At 33.5% G+C, this 21776-nt stretch overlaps 1 protein-coding gene across 1 annotated transcript; it reads right to left on the minus strand.

The window, feature by feature from the left end:
- Positions 1–9697: 9697 nt before the first annotated feature.
- LOC126888255 (uncharacterized) lies at positions 9698–15089 on the minus strand. The gene is made up of 2 exons (XM_050656354.1): positions 14659–15089; positions 9698–14096 (listed from the first exon to the last, which is right to left on the minus strand). Exon 2 carries the CDS (start codon positions 11605–11607, stop codon positions 10210–10212), a length of 1398 nt encoding a protein of 465 aa, XP_050512311.1. The 5' UTR covers positions 11608–14096; positions 14659–15089; the 3' UTR covers positions 9698–10209.
- Between the last annotated feature and the right edge of the window lie 6687 nt (positions 15090–21776).

The following is a 21776-nucleotide window of genomic DNA, read 5'->3' on the forward strand; positions in this document are numbered from 1 at the left end:
CCTCTATAATAAATTAGAGCATATACGTTTATCACCTTTTTTGTATATTGAGCTGATATATTTAAAATTTGTGCTAAAACTCTCCCGGGTTTAATTTAAAAATAGTACGTTCTTTAACGGTAAAATATTGCAAAGCCTCTAAATTTTAAAGGACCGCTTGGAATGACATGGAATTTGGCATACACATAGCTAACAAGTCAAAGAAAAAAAGTGATATTGTGCCAATGTGTGCTTTTGCCATGGGGGTGGCTTTCACCCCTTCTGGAGGGTGAAAAAATATACGTCCAAAGTAAGTCCGGAAATGGATAAATTGACTAAGTTTCTTCGGTTCAAAATCCTTATTTTTGCAAGAGCTGTAGTTAAAAGGGCTTGAACGAGTCACTGATCACAAGTGTATGCAAATTTAGAAACACCAAATCTTAATCAATTTTTGTCTTACAGAAAAACAAAAAGTAAAAGATATTCAGAAAAGTAATACTGACTTCTTTGTTTTTTGAGATTTTTGGTATCTCTAACAATTTTTAAGTTATTTTGAAAAAAATCATATTTTTCAAAATTAAAATTTTTAAATTTTTTTTTAATCCAAATTATTTCAAAAATAATCACTTTGAGTCAGTGAAACTTACATATTATCATATAAACACAACTTAAGTTAAATAATTTGTGGAGCGGTAAAGATGTAAAGATTAATTTCAGTTAGGTTGCCAATTAAGGGGTGATCTTCCCGATTTTTTTTTTTGCCAAAACAAAAGGGAGCAACTTTATTTTGAGCGTAACTTGCTTAAATTTGATGCTAGAAACCTTTAATAAAAACAGAAATAAAGCTTTTTTTAAACACTTTAAAAAAGTTAAAATATGTTTTCCCCAAAAAGTGCTTTATTTTTTGGATATTTCACGTTGACATAGCCTATTTGAAATTTGGCGAATATGAACCTATTTTTCATTGGCTATAACTCTGGTCTACGAGGTCCAGAGACTTCAAGCGTACATTTTTTTTTTATTTTTTCACATGCTATATTTTTCCTAAGAACATTTTTTTCGACAAAATATTTACTTTTTGTGACCGTCTAAAAACGTGGTAATTTTGTTCAAAATGCTCAAAATTGCAAGATTATCTTTTGCAACTAGGACCACTCGTCCAACCAAAAAATATTATTTATTCATCAAGAATCTCTAATACCGGGTATGCGTTTATCTTTCAAGTAAAGCTGTAGTTGATGACTTTCTAAATAAAACAGGATCCATAAAAATAAATAATGAAGTACTTCTAGCACGTAGATTAGTCACCCCATCGGAACGTCTTCTCTTATCTAATGTTCATCCAACAATACCGCAGGAAATGTTGATTAATATTCTCCAGAACCTAGGCTTGAAATTGATGTCAGAACAAAAGTTACTTAAAATTAGTAGTTTATCTATTTCCGGACTTATTATTGACATATATTTTTTCACCCCCAAGAGGGGGTGAAGTAACCCCCAGGTGCACAGCACACATCGGCACAATATCACTTTTTTCTTTGATATGTTAGCTATGCGTATGCCAAATTTCATCTTAATCCAAGCGATTCTTTAAAATTTACCACAAAACCGTGAAAGAATGTACTAAAACTGTTAAAATTAGTATAACTTTATAAAAATAATTTTAGTCAGTTTCAAAGGTTTTAGTGTATTATATAGAAATTAATTAAATATAAAATAGGGTATTATATATAAAATATTGTATTAATTCTGCTAAAAATAAAAAAAGATTGAGTTGTGACACTATACAGGGTATCTCAGACTAATTTATCCAGGCTATATCTGTTAAAGAAATAGAGATTTTCGAATGGGACAAAACTGATATATTCTATTTGTATAACACTTTTTTATGGCGTAGAAAAAATTATCCCATAAATATTCATCCCTTAGTTACAACTGTAACAACTAGCTGATGATTTTCTGTTGGAGTGAATGAAAAGGGAGTGGTAAACTCCAACAGAAGTAGTAAAAAGAAGAAGATCTACTTAATGTAGCCAAAGGACAAAAATGTGTGGCTTCTCCGTTGAAGAAGCTGGAGTAACTAAAATACAACTTTGTAGTAGTATTTGTATGGAAGGATGCCAAGACAAAGAATATCGAATTGATACAGGACTAGAGATGAGAAATCATTAATAGATAGATATAACTTGAATGGCTAGCTAAATATGTATGAGAAGGGCCACTTGACACTCAAGGAAGGATTCGGCCAATTTGCACGGCTATTTTTGGCCAGACAATAGATTAAAGGAAGTGACAATGATGGCTCGAAAAGAAGATATGAAGATAATGTTCAGAAAATAGATAGAGTAAATATAATAATATACTGAAAATAGAATGAATTTTTGGGCGCCAGAAGAAGGATAACTAGGTTAACGCTCTTCCAGGTATTCTACGCTGCTATAGAGTATGTTAAATTTGTAGTACAAGTATGTGAAAAGTTATTAAAGATTATTAAATTATAAAATATACTACTAAAAATAAAGGAGTAATAAGAAAAAAAAAATCACAATAAATGTATATTTATTGAATGTAACTACTAGATCTTTTTAACAATCTCTGAGTTAGGACAAGTAACTAGTGTGTAACTCTAACATGACAGGAAAAAGTGATACTAGTGAAAGTCAATTACAAAATCATCATACAACTATGATCTAAGAATACTCTTTATAAGGTTAGAAAAACTGACTACGGGTACCTCTAATACAGGAAGTACAACTTACAACTAGGTTAGTAGAACCCTCACCAAATAATAATTGTACGTTTATAATACGTACACCTTAATTAAATACTACCTGATACTATATATAACATATAAATACCTCACTGTGAGTGGGACAGGCACAAGCCTTATTGAATAAATAAACCTACGAGTGGATACACAGATCCTTTTCCTAACTCGTGGTTTATAATAGTAATAATAACAAGTGAAACCAAAAACTAATCTGAGGGATTAGAATCCAGAAGTTCATATGAATTTAATAAATTAAAGTTAAAGTTAAATAAAGTTAATAAGTTAAAGTTAAGTAAAGTTAATAAGTTCGAGTTAAATAAAGTTAATAATTACAATTTTGACTAATATGTGAAGTTAATTTTTAAAAATTTAATTAAACATATACTAAAATAATGGAATGAGTTTAAATAATTATACAAAAGTGGAACACAGCCTAAAAATAATCAAGATAAGAGTACCGACTACTATTATCAGGGAAAATATCTGAGCTCAGAAATTTATACCTTTATAGATTGCAGAGTGTTGGGGAACGCTATCAATTAAATATTATGTTGTAAAGAAAAAAAAACCTATAAAAAATATAAAGCAGGAAAAATGTGTGTGCAATTGAACTATAAAAAAAAATGTACTAAATATCACAAAACCAGTCTGTCTTTAATAAGAGCACAGTAAATGTTCCCAAACAAACCACTCTTTCCTAATCTTGAAGTTGATGTAATGAGCACCCAAGGGTGCTAACTCTCGCTAGCAGCTGTCCTGCTGGAGGTACAGGAGAGGAAGACTGGTAGAAAGCAGCTGAAGGTACTCAAAACTGTTGGAAAGCAGCTGGAGGTACTCAAAAAAAGAAAATGTGGAAATAATCCAGGCTGGTCGCCTATTGATTGTTTCTCTCTGTGTGGTCTGGCCTTGGTGTTGTTGTAGGGTGGCTTTAAGATTTCATGGTAGGTGCTAAAAAAAACACAGTGTGGTGTTACTACCAATCTACCAATGTCAAAAAAAAAGAAGCAAGAGATACGAGGAGGTGTTTTTATTCCTGTGGGAATAAGAAGAAATAGGTCATTAAGTCCAAAAACTTGAATGACTAGACAGCTTGACCTTTTATCAGGTTGCTATCAGATGACCTTGGTCAAATAACACAAGTAATTTCCAATTGAAATACAAAATATAATTACTGTGAAAGAATATTTTATTATAATATATACACCGGTATATAGATATATTATACAAGGATGAAATATAGTAAGACTAAGCGATGGATACTTATTTGATCATCGTTCAAAAGATAGGAGTTCTGTAGACTTGAAAGGAATATAAAAAATGGAGTTTAAATTAGCTCTATTTTCCAACTGGAAGCACAAATTAACAACGAATATTGAATTATCTCTAGATGAGTTTGATCCATGAAAATAAAACATAAAAACCATGAAAATAGACTATGTGAAACTTAGTTAGCAAATGTCAAGGACTTCCAAAATGGCTGAATAAAATACTTAATAAAATGTGTATTTACCGGGGTAGAACTCATTGGATATAGTATGCTCTAAAATTCTTCAAATCCACTGCTGCTGGATAACTTCACTATACTTTTATTGTAATATTTAATCAATTTGGAACTGAGAATTAGAGGTGAATAATTGAGTCTAATGACCCCGCACACTACGATTCAGACCGAACACTCGAGAAACAATGGCAATCCAAGGCTCACGTTCACAGCTGAATCCTTCGTACCCCTCTACTAAGCATTGGCTGTCAAAGTGGGGAAACCAATGTTGCCACGTTTTAAATGTGACGTCATCAAGCATTTAAAAATTCTGAGATGGGTTTAAGTTCTATTTGAATAAACATTGAAAGAAAATAATTCTGAAAATAATTAAATAATATTTTGGATAGTTAAATAATATCTTCCCATCAATAATCGATTCTATAAGGGGCGGAACGTCACATTCCCTTTCAACCACCAGAAAAAAAATTTTATTTAAAAAAATTTTTTTTTTTTTTTTTCAAAATATTAAACTAGAGTAGTAGTGCTTAGTGTATCATTCCCCGTTGATTCGCAAGATTACAAATAATCACCACTAATAATCAAGGGAAAGTAGGATGGTCACTGCAGCAAATAACGGAAATTGCAAAATATGACCCGAAGTCCTAGTAAAAGTGCTAAAGATGAGACATAATTTATAATGACAAATAAGTGTCGAATTGGCAGTAAATCCAAAGTTGAACTATCCATGGACATCAGATTTATAAGGAGTATATCCAAGGACGAACAACCAGGCAAAGGTGAGAGCCAATTCATACCATAACGCAAGTACATATACTAAAGTCACCAATGAAATCAATAACTATAATAAGTGAAGAATCAAACACTCAATCCTAAATTGGACTAGCAATGGACACCAGATTCGTAATAGCATATCCAGAGAAGAACAACTAGGAATATTTATAGAATAATTTTCACCAATACCAACTAATATAAATAGTGAACATACCAAAGGAATGCAAACACATTAACCAAAATAAATGTGGAATCAGACACTCAATCCAAAGTCAGACTATCAATGGACAACAGATTCACAAAAGCATATCCAATGAAGAACGACCAGGAAGATTTATGGACCAATTCACATCCATACTAAATCATATAAATAAATTAGGTCTACGTACACCCACATCCGGTAATACGAACCTATACAACCAAATAAACAAAATAAGTGAAGAATCGGACACTTAATCCAAAATCGGACTAGCAATGGACACCAGATTTATAGGAGCATATCCAAAGAAGAACGATCAGGAAGATTTATGGACCAATTCTCACTAATACTAAATAACTAACTAAATTAGCTCTAGATCTACCCTCATCCGGTAATATGAGCCTATCGAAACTAAATAGTAAAAATAAAGGATGAACTTATAAGTTCTATGACTCCATGGTAAATACAAAATATGACGGGAACGAGCTCCCAATCTTTCATAAGACTGTATATTCATGTGAACATACATAGGATTATCCAGGAGATATTCCTGAATCTAAGCAACAATTAATGCCTAAGGAAAGAAGAGGGAATCTACTAAAAAGAAAATCAATAATTTGTCCCAGTGGGTTAATCACTAACATTACGACTCTACGTCTATGGAAAGTCAAGCATCTATATACTATGAACTAAGAGACATAAAATAAGCAAACTAGACTTCCCTATTATCGTGTGAAAATGTGCCTGGAATATTTGGAACAATTGCACAAGAATGGTTAGGAAGTGTTGTACACCATTTCCCAACCAGAAATATTATCATGGATAAACATCTGCCTACTCTGACAAGAAAGACATGGATTACGAAATCGGATAGCAGTGATCAGTTGCTGAACTTCGAACCCACGTATTCACCAACTTTGAGCATTAACAGACTAGTTCATAAGAAGAAATATGAAGGACTCAAGAATTCATTTATAAATCAAAATTCCAAATTCATTCCAGAATCATCCTGTGGAGGAAGTAAGAATCCGAATTAATATAAAGTATTTAAGGTACCTGTGACAAATATCAATAAAGTAACCCAATAACAAATTAACAACCACAACTTCTTTCCAATATGGCAAATCCAATGACATGATATAAAAACAATAAAAAAAAATAATAGGTATGTAATCAAATATCCAAGATATAACACATAATCTAAGATATGGTAGTGTAACATAGCTCCATCTATATTAAGCAAGAATACTTGTATGAGCCCACACATCCAAATATCTTAATATATAATAATCAACAGCCCTTTTATTCTGAGAGGTTGAGTACAAAACTAAAAGTACAAGTGGAGGTTATTAACTTGGTAATACTACTGGCTGGATTAGTATTTGAGAATATTTGTCGATAATGACTCAAATGCAATCTATAATACAAAAAAATAATAATAAACTCATACAAGCGGTATTACACAAGAATTCGGTACCTAATAACTAATACGTGAGAAATCATCAAGCCATGCCGAAGGATAAAAATTGCTATGGTCAGGCATTATCTGGTGATTAACAATTTAAACTAAAATACTATACCATAATAAAACTAATTAAAGGCAAACACAGGAAGATATTAGCTTAAACAACCCTGTTAAGCTAATCTTCTTCCGATGAAGTTGAAGAATCCACATCGTCCATGGTGTTGTCAGGCAGTAAATCCTTTACATGAAATTGACCAATTCGCTTATTAGTCGAATTGTCCTTTAATTCATAAATCAAAGGAGATATTACCCTTGAGACAGTACATGGGACATATTTCTGGCAAAACTTTGCAGAAATGGCATCACCCTTATTGGATTTGACAAAATTGCGCTTTAAGACTCGATCACCAACAAAGAATCGCAGATCTCGTTTCCTCAAATTATAGTGCTGCTGGTTCCTTAGGTAAGAAGTTTTTAACTTCTTCCTAATGTCTGCGAAAATATGAGGTAACGTCTGGAGATCATCTAAGCGATGAAGTTTCTCAGATATTTGAGGAAGATTTTCGGAATTGTCTGAAATTACACCAAAATAATCACCTGATAAAGCCACATTCCTACCAAAATTCAAATATGCTGGAGAGCACTGGGTAACTTCATGGACAGAAGTCCTTATGGCTTGAGCTATGGAATGAATATATTGATCCCAAGCTCTGTGATCAGGGTAAGTATAGGACCTTAGAGCTGTGACAATACTGCGATTTACTCTCTCAGTATGATTTGCTTGTGGATGGTAGGCAGCATTATAAAAGGTCTTTTGAACCTTATATTTAGCTAGAAGATCTTTAAAGGCCTTCGATACAAACTGAGGACCGTTGTCACATGACACAATTTGAGGAACACCATACACCAAAAAGACTTGTTCCTCCAAATATTTTAAAATTGCTGGAGTTGTGGCCTGGCGAAGGGGACAAACTAAAGGAAATTTAGTGAAATAATCCACAACTACCAGGCAATAGGTATTACCCTTGTAACTCCGAGGATAAGGTCCAATGAGATCCATTGAGATCATCTGCCAAGGAAAATTTATGTTCCTGAAGGAACCCATAAGTCCAGCCTGTGGTAGGTTACTTGGTTTACAAGTAGCACAAACCATGCATTTAGAAATGTACCTTTTTATAGACTTCCGCATACCAGGCCAATAATATAATTCGGCAATACGGTGATAAGTCTTATAAAAACCAAAATGACCCGCCGTAACTTCATCATGAAACATATGCAGAATATTTTCCCTATTTGGCGTAGGTACAACTATTTTCCACTCCGACATATTGGATAAGGACTCTATCGGACTTAAGATGTGTTTGTACAGAATATTATTCTCTACCTTAAAATCAGGATATTTTTGTGGGTCTTGAGTGACCCTATCAATCATATTCTGATACCACATATCAGGACTTAAAGAGGACAGATCTAGGACATTAATATCATGGACACGTGAAAGAGCATCTGCGACCACTACCCCGTTTGCCTTTCTATGGACAATCTTATATGAATAGGCAGCCAGTTTGCATATCCATCGAGAAAGCCTCTGTGAAGGGTTTTTCATACTATGAAGCCATACTAAGGAACTATGATCAGTAATTATAGTGAAATTACGACCTTCCAGATAATAACGAAAAGCTTCTAACCCATGGATGATAGCTAAGAGTTCTTTCTCCGTAGTTGAATAGTTTTTCTGGGCCTTGTTCAACTTCTTACTAGTGTACGCTATGGGGTGTTCGGAGCCATCTTTCAACTGAAATAATACGCCTCCAGAAGCTGTATTAGAGCAATCTGTCATTAGATAAAAATGCTCATCAAAATTAGGTGACATCATAACCGGAGCGCTCGTTAAAGCATCTTTAACGCGCCTAAAAGCTTCGTCAGCCTCAGGAGTCCAAGTAATGGTCTGTCCCTTTTTCCTGTTCTTCAAAAGATCAGTAAGAGGTGACAACAAAGTAGAGTAGGACGGTACAAATCGCCGATAATAGCCACACATTCCCAATATCCTACGGACTTGGGTGGTGGTCTTTGGTATAGGAAAATTTTTGATAGCAACTATTTTCTCAGGATCAGTCCTCAGCCCCTGGTTATCCACAACATAACCCAAGAACTTAAGACTAGGGCGACAAACTGACATTTATCCAGATTGACCGTTAGATTAGCTTCCTTAAGACGTAAAAATAACTTATCTAAAATTTCCATATGAAGGGAAAAATCAGGAGTGACAACCAAAATATCGTCTAAATAATAGAAAACATAGGGCTCTAACGGTGGACCAATGACTAAATCCATCAGACGACACATTGTCTGAGGAGCAGAAACAAGACCGAAAGGCATGGTGACAAACTGGAATAATCCTTTACCACTGACAGCAAAAGCAGTATACTTCTTGCTCTCTTCACTCAGTGGGATCTGTAGGAAGGCCTTAGACAAATCAATAGAAGAGATGTATTTGGCATTCTGAAGTTTGCTCAAAATCACATCTATTCTGGGGATAGGATAAGCATCCCTGTTAGTTGTGATACTGTTTAGTTTTCGACCGTCAAAGCAGATCCTGAAGGATCCATCCTTCTTCTTCGTTAACCAGAGCGGAGAACAGTAGGACGATGTTGAAGGTTCTATGATATTTAAAGCAAGCATCGAATCTACTTCCTTTTCTAAATCTGCCTGCCAGGCTTGAGGTATGGGGTACTGATATAATCTGAAAGGAGTGGGATTTCCCACTTCGATAGTGTGAGAGATTAACGACGTACGACCTAGTTTGTCTTTTGAAGAAAGAGTAGTAAATTTAGAGATCATACTCTCTAATTGCCTTTGTTCAGAGCTTGATAAACTAGCAAAATCGTGAATAGCACTAAGGGTAGATAAATTAAATTCAGATATGGAAAAAGAAAAATCAGAACAACTTAAGGTACTATTGAAAGCATTGAAAAAGTCCATACCTAAAATTATAGAATTCTGCACGGAAGGAATAACATAAAATGTAATTTCCCTACATAAATCTGCCACTGTGATTTTAATTTGGAGTTTGCCCGTAATGGACTGAACTGTACCATCTGCAGTAGATACTTGCAAAGATGAAATGGGCATAATGGGAATACTAGAATTTTTCAATAAATTTAACGAATGTGCCCCTATCAATGAAATATTAGAGCCACTATCTAACAAAGCTAAACACGATTGTCCTAAAATTTGAATAGGAAGATATGGCCTATTATCATTTTGTTTCCTAACTAATAACGAATTAATATCTAGATCTAAAGTATTTGGTTGTCTACAACCGTTATATGGAACTAACCCAGACGTATCATCATCATTAACAAAACTAGAATCTAATATAGATAATGGAACCACATTACTATCACAATTATTATTGTTACGTTGAACACTACCAATCAAAGAAGCGTTTGTAAATGACCATCTGTGATCATTTGAATCAAGCGAATCTAACGTATTATCTATAGAAATAAATTTCTGGTTTAATTTTGTTTTGTGGTGTGTGCTGCTTTCTTGAACGACACCCCTTTCCCTTTTCGTGAAGATGGGTTTGGGTTGCTGGATGTGCTTGGTCCAGCAGTTTCGTTTGACGATGGGGTTTGATTCCCTGATTGGATGTTGGACGGAGAAACGTTCAGGGGACGGACCTCCGACGTGTCGTTTCCCGAACACTTAGAACAGTTTCTTTTAAGGGTGTTCTCTCGGCCACAACCATGGCAGAAAATACGATTTTGAGGAATCCCACAATTGTAAAATGGGTGACCAGGCTGATCACAATTCCAGCAGACAAGAGAACTAACAACCGAAACATTATGTTCATGACCCTTATTTAGCCAAGAACGTTGCCTAAAGGAAGTTGGCTGAGAAGAAGAGTTAGAAGAGGATCGAGATGTGGATGGAGGTTGAGAAGACCAGGATAACGTTTCCTCCAAACGTTTGCATTTTATAGTAAGGTCATCAATGTTCTGAATGTCCATAAGAGCTAATTGTTGATGATAAAAGGGCAATAGACATTTAAGGATGATTTTAATTTTAGCTAAATCTGACAAAGGAGTGTCTAAACGACTACACATACCTAATATAGTATTAATAAACATAGTAACAGATTCCCCAGGTTTCTGCTTATGATTCTTAATTTGATCTAATAAATCATCCTGGAATGAATACGGAAGAAAATCCGACTTCAACTTTTTAATCAGATCAGACCAACAAGAAAAATTACCCCTGTTATTCATAAACCATGTAAAAGCGGTCCCGGTGAACAACTCAGCAGAAGCAGCAAACAAATCCTCTTCCGAAACCCCTCTAGATATTCGAAGACATTCAACCCTTTCCAAAAATGACATCACATCAGTGTGCTGTTTTTCACCTGAAAATGAAATACCCCATTTGTGTACTTGAACAGGTTTGGAGTACGTAAAGCTAGGTACATTGACTGAAGCATTAGGAGTAGAGGTAGCAATGGGGTTAACTCTAGAATCAAGTTCACCCTCTAGTGTTAATATTTTAAGAGAAACAGACCTCTTGAACGGTTCCTGTTCTTCAGAAGGACAGTGTAGCAAGTGTACACGGGCAGAAATATGGCCTAGACGAGATGTTAATCGCGCATACTCTGTATCCTTTACAGTTCCCCTAAACTTTTCGATTTTTTTAGACAAGCTGTCCAATGTTTCAGTGATTCCTTTTTGTTGTTCCTCAAAAGGAAGGGATACAGCTGAAATTTGGAGAAAACTTCTATTGCCAGCTTCTTGTTTCAAAGCACCTCTCAAAAGATTGCGTTTTTTATCGACAGTTGTCGACTCCTCTGGCATTATGTCCCGAATCTTTAATTCATAATCCAATTCATCCACCAGAAGATGTTCAGCTTTAAAAGCACACATGATGAGAGCAAAGTTATTGACAAATAGTCCAAAGAACAGAAATATGAAAAATATGAAAATATGAAAGTTTGCACGCAAAATATATATAATATAAACCGAGAAAATATCAGCAACACACCAACAAAATCAAAATAGCCAGCAAAAAAAAAATATATATATAATGCAGTATATAATCTAATAAATAAGATCAAATAAATATATAAGATCAAATAAATGGATAAATAATCCAATAAATATTGTATACTCAAGTAAACCTACTACCTAAATACTGGAAGTAAATTTTTTTATTTATATGTAACTTACCACCACTCTAGAAAAAATATATATCTATAATAATAATGATAATAATCAACACTTAGTTGTACCTCCAACTATACCACTATTGACTGAAGAAATAAAATTGTTATATGAATTATATTATTAATAGCAATATTAAATATAAGTTCCCAATAAAAATTCAAAATCTAACCCAGAATGTAAGCTGCACAAACATATACTATAATGAGGTCCCAAAATATAAACAAAAATCAAAACAGCGTTTAAGAATACCTGATATGTATCAGAAATTAAAAATAAAATAAATAAGTAACAATATGTGTATAGGATACCAAACGGAAATAACAAAGAGATTTCAGATAAAAGAGAAGAATTGACCTAAATGAATACTGTCTCAGACCAAAAATAAAGCCACCACGTTGGAAAGCCGATGTAACAACTAGCTGATGATTTTCTGTTGGAGTGAATGAAAAGGGAGTGGTAAACTCCAACAGAAGTAGTAAAAAGAAGAAGATCTACTTAATGTAGCCAAAGGACAAAAATGTGTGGCTTCTCCGTTGAAGAAGCTGGAGTAACTAAAATACAACTTTGTAGTAGTATTTGTATGGAAGGATGCCAAGACAAAGAATATCGAATTGATACAGGACTAGAGATGAGAAATCATTAATAGATAGATATAACTTGAATGGCTAGCTAAATATGTATGAGAAGGGCCACTTGACACTCAAGGAAGGATTCGGCCAATTTGCACGGCTATTTTTGGCCAGACAATAGATTAAAGGAAGTGACAATGATGGCTCGAAAAGAAGATATGAAGATAATGTTCAGAAAATAGATAGAGTAAATATAATAATATACTGAAAATAGAATGAATTTTTGGGCGCCAGAAGAAGGATAACTAGGTTAACGCTCTTCCAGGTATTCTACGCTGCTATAGAGTATGTTAAATTTGTAGTACAAGTATGTGAAAAGTTATTAAAGATTATTAAATTATAAAATATACTACTAAAAATAAAGGAGTAATAAGAAAAAAAAAATCACAATAAATGTATATTTATTGAATGTAACTACTAGATCTTTTTAACAATCTCTGAGTTAGGACAAGTAACTAGTGTGTAACTCTAACATGACAGGAAAAAGTGATACTAGTGAAAGTCAATTACAAAATCATCATACAACTATGATCTAAGAATACTCTTTATAAGGTTAGAAAAACTGACTACGGGTACCTCTAATACAGGAAGTACAACTTACAACTAGGTTAGTAGAACCCTCACCAAATAATAATTGTACGTTTATAATACGTACACCTTAATTAAATACTACCTGATACTATATATAACATATAAATACCTCACTGTGAGTGGGACAGGCACAAGCCTTATTGAATAAATAAACCTACGAGTGGATACACAGATCCTTTTCCTAACTCGTGGTTTATAATAGTAATAATAACAAGTGAAACCAAAAACTAATCTGAGGGATTAGAATCCAGAAGTTCATATGAATTTAATAAATTAAAGTTAAAGTTAAATAAAGTTAATAAGTTAAAGTTAAGTAAAGTTAATAAGTTCGAGTTAAATAAAGTTAATAATTACAATTTTGACTAATATGTGAAGTTAATTTTTAAAAATTTAATTAAACATATACTAAAATAATGGAATGAGTTTAAATAATTATACAAAAGTGGAACACAGCCTAAAAATAATCAAGATAAGAGTACCGACTACTATTATCAGGGAAAATATCTGAGCTCAGAAATTTATACCTTTATAGATTGCAGAGTGTTGGGGAACGCTATCAATTAAATATTATGTTGTAAAGAAAAAAAAACCTATAAAAAATATAAAGCAGGAAAAATGTGTGTGCAATTGAACTATAAAAAAAAATGTACTAAATATCACAAAACCAGTCTGTCTTTAATAAGAGCACAGTAAATGTTCCCAAACAAACCACTCTTTCCTAATCTTGAAGTTGATGTAATGAGCACCCAAGGGTGCTAACTCTCGCTAGCAGCTGTCCTGCTGGAGGTACAGGAGAGGAAGACTGGTAGAAAGCAGCTGAAGGTACTCAAAACTGTTGGAAAGCAGCTGGAGGTACTCAAAAAAAGAAAATGTGGAAATAATCCAGGCTGGTCGCCTATTGATTGTTTCTCTCTGTGTGGTCTGGCCTTGGTGTTGTTGTAGGGTGGCTTTAAGATTTCATGGTAGGTGCTAAAAAAAACACAGTGTGGTGTTACTACCAATCTACCAATGTCAAAAAAAAAGAAGCAAGAGATACGAGGAGGTGTTTTTATTCCTGTGGGAATAAGAAGAAATAGGTCATTAAGTCCAAAAACTTGAATGACTAGACAGCTTGACCTTTTATCAGGTTGCTATCAGATGACCTTGGTCAAATAACACAAGTAATTTCCAATTGAAATACAAAATATAATTACTGTGAAAGAATATTTTATTATAATATATACACCGGTATATAGATATATTATACAAGGATGAAATATAGTAAGACTAAGCGATGGATACTTATTTGATCATCGTTCAAAAGATAGGAGTTCTGTAGACTTGAAAGGAATATAAAAAATGGAGTTTAAATTAGCTCTATTTTCCAACTGGAAGCACAAATTAACAACGAATATTGAATTATCTCTAGATGAGTTTGATCCATGAAAATAAAACATAAAAACCATGAAAATAGACTATGTGAAACTTAGTTAGCAAATGTCAAGGACTTCCAAAATGGCTGAATAAAATACTTAATAAAATGTGTATTTACCGGGGTAGAACTCATTGGATATAGTATGCTCTAAAATTCTTCAAATCCACTGCTGCTGGATAACTTCACTATACTTTTATTGTAATATTTAATCAATTTGGAACTGAGAATTAGAGGTGAATAATTGAGTCTAATGACCCCGCACACTACGATTCAGACCGAACACTCGAGAAACAATGGCAATCCAAGGCTCACGTTCACAGCTGAATCCTTCGTACCCCTCTACTAAGCATTGGCTGTCAAAGTGGGGAAACCAATGTTGCCACGTTTTAAATGTGACGTCATCAAGCATTTAAAAATTCTGAGATGGGTTTAAGTTCTATTTGAATAAACATTGAAAGAAAATAATTCTGAAAATAATTAAATAATATTTTGGATAGTTAAATAATATCTTCCCATCAATAATCGATTCTATAAGGGGCGGAACGTCACACAACCCCTAACTTTAATGTTTTTAATAGCACCCTGTATATTTTTTTATAGTTTTGGATGTGGTCTTCTATCGTCTATTTAGCAGATTTTTTAAAAATAAAATCGGTTTGTAAATAATTAAGAAAATATCTGTTTATTTTTAATTTCTGTTAATTATGGTATAGTTATTAAAAATTAAAATTAGGTTTGTAACTAAGGGATAAATATTTAGGAGATGATTTTTTCTAAGCCGTATAAAGTGGAATTTACAAATGGAATATATCAGTTTTTCTCCCATTCAAAAATCTCTATTCGTTTAAGAGATATAGCCTGGATAATTTAGTCTGGGACACATAACAAAAATAAAAAATAAACTGATATTTTCTCGACTATTTACAAACCGATTTTGTTTTTAAAAAATCTGTTGAATAGATGATAGAAGACCACATCCGAGACCGGACCTGATTCCGAACCACAAAGCGTGTTTAATTTCAGCTCCGATATACTCGGAATTTTATACCAGTATTTTCACCATAGTAAATTAACAAAAGTGATATACCTGTTCAATAAAGTTAGTGTTATAAGAAGACCCAAAAACGTGAGTAGAAGAACATTAATTAAATTGAAATACTATATTCATTTGGAAATCTATCTACATAAAATCTCCATATCAACACCACACCGGACTGGTTTTTTATTAACAACAATTAAAACCAGGGCCGTACTTTGAATATGTTTATAATAAATCGTTCAAGTAAAATTAAATGATGAATAATACTTTATCAACAATGGAAACTCCTACCACTTCTCAAAACACTCCAATGTACTCTACTATTGCATCTCAACAAACTGCTCCAAAATTACCAGTGAAATAACAAGCCATCATCTTCAGTTCAATTAATGGCTCAAAATTGCAAGATTATCTTTTGCAACTAGGACCACTCGTCCAACCAAAAAATATTATTTATTCATCAAGAATCTCTAATACCGGGTATGCGTTTATCTTTCAAGTAAAGCTGTAGTTGATGACTTTCTAAATAAAACAGGATCCATAAAAATAAATAATGAAGTACTTCTAGCCCGTAGATTAGTCACCCCATCGGAACGTCTTCTCTTATCTAATGTTCATCCAACAATACCGCAGGAAATGTTGATTAATATTCTCCAGAACCTAGGCTTGAAATTGATGTCACCAATAACATGTTTGAGAATTGGAGCTACAAATCCTGAATATAGCCACATACTCAGTTTTAGGCGTCAAGTATACATTGAACCCCTAGATAATATAACCATACCTGATTTTGTCATGGTTAATCATGATAATGTTAGCTACAAAATATTTTTGTCCAACGACCAATCGCTTTGTTTCAAATGCAAACAAAGTGGCCATCTTGCCTCACAATGCTCATCAGAAACCTCTTCCCTAATCAATTCTAATATGCCAAATACTATTCCAACTTTTAATCCACCTCAAAATATCACCTCGCAGATTCTTACAACAGATAACCAAATAAATAATTCATCAAGCCCTCTTCTTCCAATAAATTCTATGGAGGTGTCAAATATATCCCTTTCAACAACAGAAACATCAACATCAACCAAAAGACATTTATCAGAAACCCCATCTTCAACAGAAGAACCAGCATCTAATATATTTAGCGAAGCATGTCATAAAAGTAGTCCTATATCCAAAAAAATAAGAGCCGACAACAATTCTGAACCCGAAAAAAACATAATACCACCCACTCAAGATTCACCCCAAAAACAACAGATACAAGATGATCAGAAATTACAAAATCAAATTAACACAATAACCAAGGAAACAATAGAAACCGAAGAAGCTGCTAAAAGATTTATCAATAAACATTCAAAATCATATGTCTTAAATTACGATGAACTTCGGGAGTTACTAAATGAGACATGCGGAGCTAAAGATGTCTATAATATTGTTAAGGATTATACACCAGATTTACCATTACTTATTAAAATGCTTGTAGACACTCATCCTCATTTTACTGACTCAAAATTAAAAAATCGAATCACACGACTACGCAAAAAGCTAGAAAGACTATTACAACATGAAGTGTCTGAACCCCATAGTGATTCATGTGCTTCAACTAAACAATAAGTCACTTTCAATAGTATACTACAATGGAATTTGAATGGGTATTACACCCATTTAACCATGTTACAGCTTCTTATCTCAGAATATGCACCAGATTTTATTTCGTTACAAGAAACTCACTTCAAAAATAACTCAACACACAACCTGAAAGGTTACACAGGATTTTACACCAATCGACCCAATCAGAACTACGCCAGTGAAGAAGTAGCTCTATATATAAAGTCAAATAAACCTGTTCAAAATATAAACCTCACAACTAATATCGAAGCAGCTGCTGTAACAATACTTGCCCCTCTAAAGTTAAATATTTGCAGCATTTATGTTCCACCAGACAAGACTCTGACTAAACCCGAACTACTTAATCTTCTCCAACAAATTCCTTCCCCTCGAATAATCAAGGGAGATTTTAATTGCCATAATATTACATGGGGATCAAATAAAACAACAACGAGGGGAAATATGTTAGAAAACGTTTTGAACATTATGAACTTATGCCTACTTAACGACGGCTCGCCAACAAGATTCAATATGGCTACTGGAACTTCTTCCGCCATTGATCTCTCCATATGTGAACCCTCATTGATCACCCAACTAGACTGGACAGCATTAAAAGATTTATATAGTAGCGACCACTTCCCAATCTTAATAAAGCATATAGTAAATTTAAACACAAATACAATACCAACTGAAAAATGGAAACTAAAAAAGGCAAATTGGATTGAATTTGAGAGAATTGTATCAAACAGAATGAATCAGATTAAAATTTCAGACTCCATTGATGACACACTTAGGAGCTTCAATCAGCTTGTACTGGATGCGGCTAATATAACCATAGGTAAATCTCAAATTTAAAAAAACGCAAACCAGTTCCCTGGTGGAATTCACAATGTGAAGCCGCTATTAAATTAAGTAAAACAATTTGGAACCGCTACAAAAAAATACAAAAATATTGATCTATTAATAGAGTACAAAAAACGTAGAGCTGAAGCAAGAAGAATAGTTAAAAAAAGCAAACAAGAATCATGGCAGAAATACATATCTAGCATAAACAGTAGTACAAATATATCATCAGTTTGGAAAAAAGTTAAAAAAATAACAGGGCAGCATACCTACCAACAAATTGTGAGCCTGCAAAAAGAAAAAACGCTACTAACTGAGCTACAGGATATAGTAAATGAACTGGCTGATACCTATCAAAAATTCTCATCCAACCAAAGTTACAGTAACGAGTTCCTAACATACAAACAAGAGGAGGAGGCAGTACCTATTACAATTTCCGACGAATTTAACGCTATTATTATACCTCTCAGTTATGGGGAATTTGAAGATGCACTTAATACCATAAAAGACACTGCACCAGGTCCAGATGACATACCAATACAATTCATTAAAAAACTTCCCATGGAAGCAAAAGAGTTTCTGCTCCAAATTTTCAATATTATTTGCGCACAAAAATCATTTCCAAAAATCTGGAAAAATGCCATTGTTATTCCTATTATTAAAGCAAATAAAGATAAATTACACCCAGAATTATATCGTCCTATATCACTAACGTGTTCCTCATGTAAACTTATGGAAAAAATAGTCAACAGAAGATTAATGTGGAACCTGGAACGCAATGATCAACTGATTATCGAACAAGCTGGCTTTAGACCAGGCAGATCTACAAACGACAACATTATCGATCTGGAAAACGCTATTCACGAAGCTTTTAAAAATAACCAAAAATGTATGGCGATTTACTTTGACATAACTAAAGCATTTGATACAGTATGGAAACATCGTATATTGAGCATTCCAAACAAATTTGGATATCAAGGAAATATTTTAGCCTATATAAACAATTTTTTAACTCAAAGAACATTTCAAGTCCGAGCGAATGGTGCTATGTCCTATCTTAGAGAACAACAAAACGGAATCCCACAAGGATCAGTCATCAGCCCTACTCTGTTTTTAATAGCAATAAACGATATAGTAAAAATCATGGCGAAACCTGTTCAGGCACGACTATATGCTGACGATCTGATTCTTTATATCAAAGGAAAAAACGTAAATCATATGGCGTCAACATTACAGGAACACTTAAATAAACTAGTAAATTGGTCCTTAAACACCGGTTTTAGTTTTTGTTCTAATAAAACAGAATGTATAATATTTTCAAAAAAACGTATCGAGGATAAACCAAATCTCACGCTTGAGAATCAAAATCTTTCCTATACAAACGAAATAAAATTCCTAGGAATGATATTTGATCAACAGTTAAATTGGAAAGTCATATTCAGCAGTTAGTTCTTTCATGTCGAAATGGTCTTAACTTGTTAAAGTATCTAGCTCACAGGACTTGGGGTGCCGAAGGTAAAACACTGCTCATGCTATATAGATCCTTAATTCGCTCTAAGATTGACTACGGATGTGTGGCATATGCATCTGCCAGCAAAACAACGTTGAAACTTTGGATACGCTACATAACACCTCCCTAAGGATTATACTTGGAGCATACAGAACAACTCCGATAAATAGCATACAAGCTGAAATAGGCGAACCCACTCTAATGCTTCGTAGACAGCTGTTAACCTTTAATTACGCTTCTAACATAAATGTACATAAAAGATTTTCAATAAATAACATTTTAGATCTATCCATGACTAATGACTCTTCAAAGTTCAATCTCCCTTATTCTCGCAGAATCCACCATACAATAGAGCTACTTAACTGGCAGGAATTTCCACCCTTATATCAATACAAAGAAATTTCTTCATCTCCACCTTGGACTGTAAAAATTCCAACAGTCAATTGCAGTATATTACAATTCCAAAAAAGTAGCACTAACCCTAATCTCATCTTACAACACTTCAGAGATCTAATTAACTCTCATTCCGATTACACAGTATACTATACAGACGCGTCTAAAACTGAAAATGGAGTCGGAGTGGCATTTGTTAACAACACAGAGATTCACAAACATAAAATTCCAGATACTGCAACTGTATTAACTGGGGAACTTTATGCGATCTACCAAGCAATACTGCATGCAAATGCGAACAAGATGAAGAAGATATTAATCGTCACAGATTCTATGTCATCACTACACGTAATAAGGAAAATTTACACGCAGCATCCAATAGCTTTACTAATAAAGGAAGAACTACATAAATTGCATACTGAAGATTTAAGAATCAAGTTTCTCTGGGTTCCATCACATGTTGGAGTAGCAGGCAATGAATCAGCAGACCGAAATGCCAAAGAAGCCATAAATGATAACAGTATTCCAATGTCGCTCCAATCTGTAAGTATGGATCTAAAAAGCTACTTCATAAAACATCTTTTCGAAAATTGGAACAGTAAATGGAAATCCACATCATCAAAGCTTCAGGAGATAAAAAACAACGTTGGACCATGGCAACCACCCGAGGTATCTAGACGAAAGCAAACAATTTTTTCCCGTTTACGACTTGGACATACCCAATTTTCTCATGAATATTTGCTGAAAAAAGAAGAACCTCCAATTTGTGATGAGTGCGGGTCACCCCTTACAGTGAAACATGTGCTAGTGGAAAAGTGTGAAAAGTTCAATAGCCATAGAATTAAATACCATTTAGCTAACAATCTTAAAGACATTTTAGACTATAACAACACTAATAAACTATTTCTGTTTCTAAAAGACTGCAACTTACTAAACAAAGTGTAATTACCTGTTACTATCCCGCTAATAACCTTCTTAGGTTGAAGCGGATTGTTGTAAATAAAAAAAAGACCACATCCAAAATTATAAAAAAATATACAGGGTGCTATTAACAAAATTAAAGTTAGGGGTTGTAATTAAGGGATGAATATTTAGGGTATGATTTTTTCTACGCCATATCAAAGTGTATTACAAATGGAATCGACCAGTTTTTGTCGTATTCAAAAAATCTCTATTCCTTTAAGGGATATAGTCTGGATAAATTAGCCTGGGACACCCTGTATACAGATAAGATAACGAAAAATTTATGAAATATTATGTATCAAAAGTGGCTCTTGCAGTACAGAATATAATATCATCATTATTATTATCTGGTTAACAGACATACTGTTTAATGATGTAGATATCTTTATCAAAAGTGGCTCTATTGTATCAAAGGTGGCTCTTGCAGTACAGAATATAATATTATCATTATTATCTGGTTAACAGATTTATACTTTTTAATGATGTTACTTTAACTACAAATAACAAGATTGAACAAAAAATACTGCAAAAAGAAAAATAAATAAGTGATAAATGTGTCACTTTTCTTGAGCACATACGCACATTGTTTTGAATAAAGTAATCACATATATACTCTCTTACTCTATAAACGACGCTTTATACACATTCATATTAGATGGACAAATGCCTTGTTTAAGTCGATAGTCGATACGTGGCACTGGTATAGTTAATCATATAATGACTCGATAGTGTCATCTAACGACAAATAATTGAACTATAAACGTAACAATTTTTGAGATAAGATTTTGTAGTTTTATTAAGCTATTGGTGCAATAAAACCGTTTTTTATTTTTTTGAGTTTTGACACTATTTGAGTGGATGTGCGATTTGTGTGTT

This window comes from Diabrotica virgifera, chromosome 1 (assembly GCF_917563875.1).
Source record: "Diabrotica virgifera virgifera chromosome 1, PGI_DIABVI_V3a".
Classification (NCBI taxonomy): domain Eukaryota; kingdom Metazoa; phylum Arthropoda; class Insecta; order Coleoptera; family Chrysomelidae; genus Diabrotica; species Diabrotica virgifera.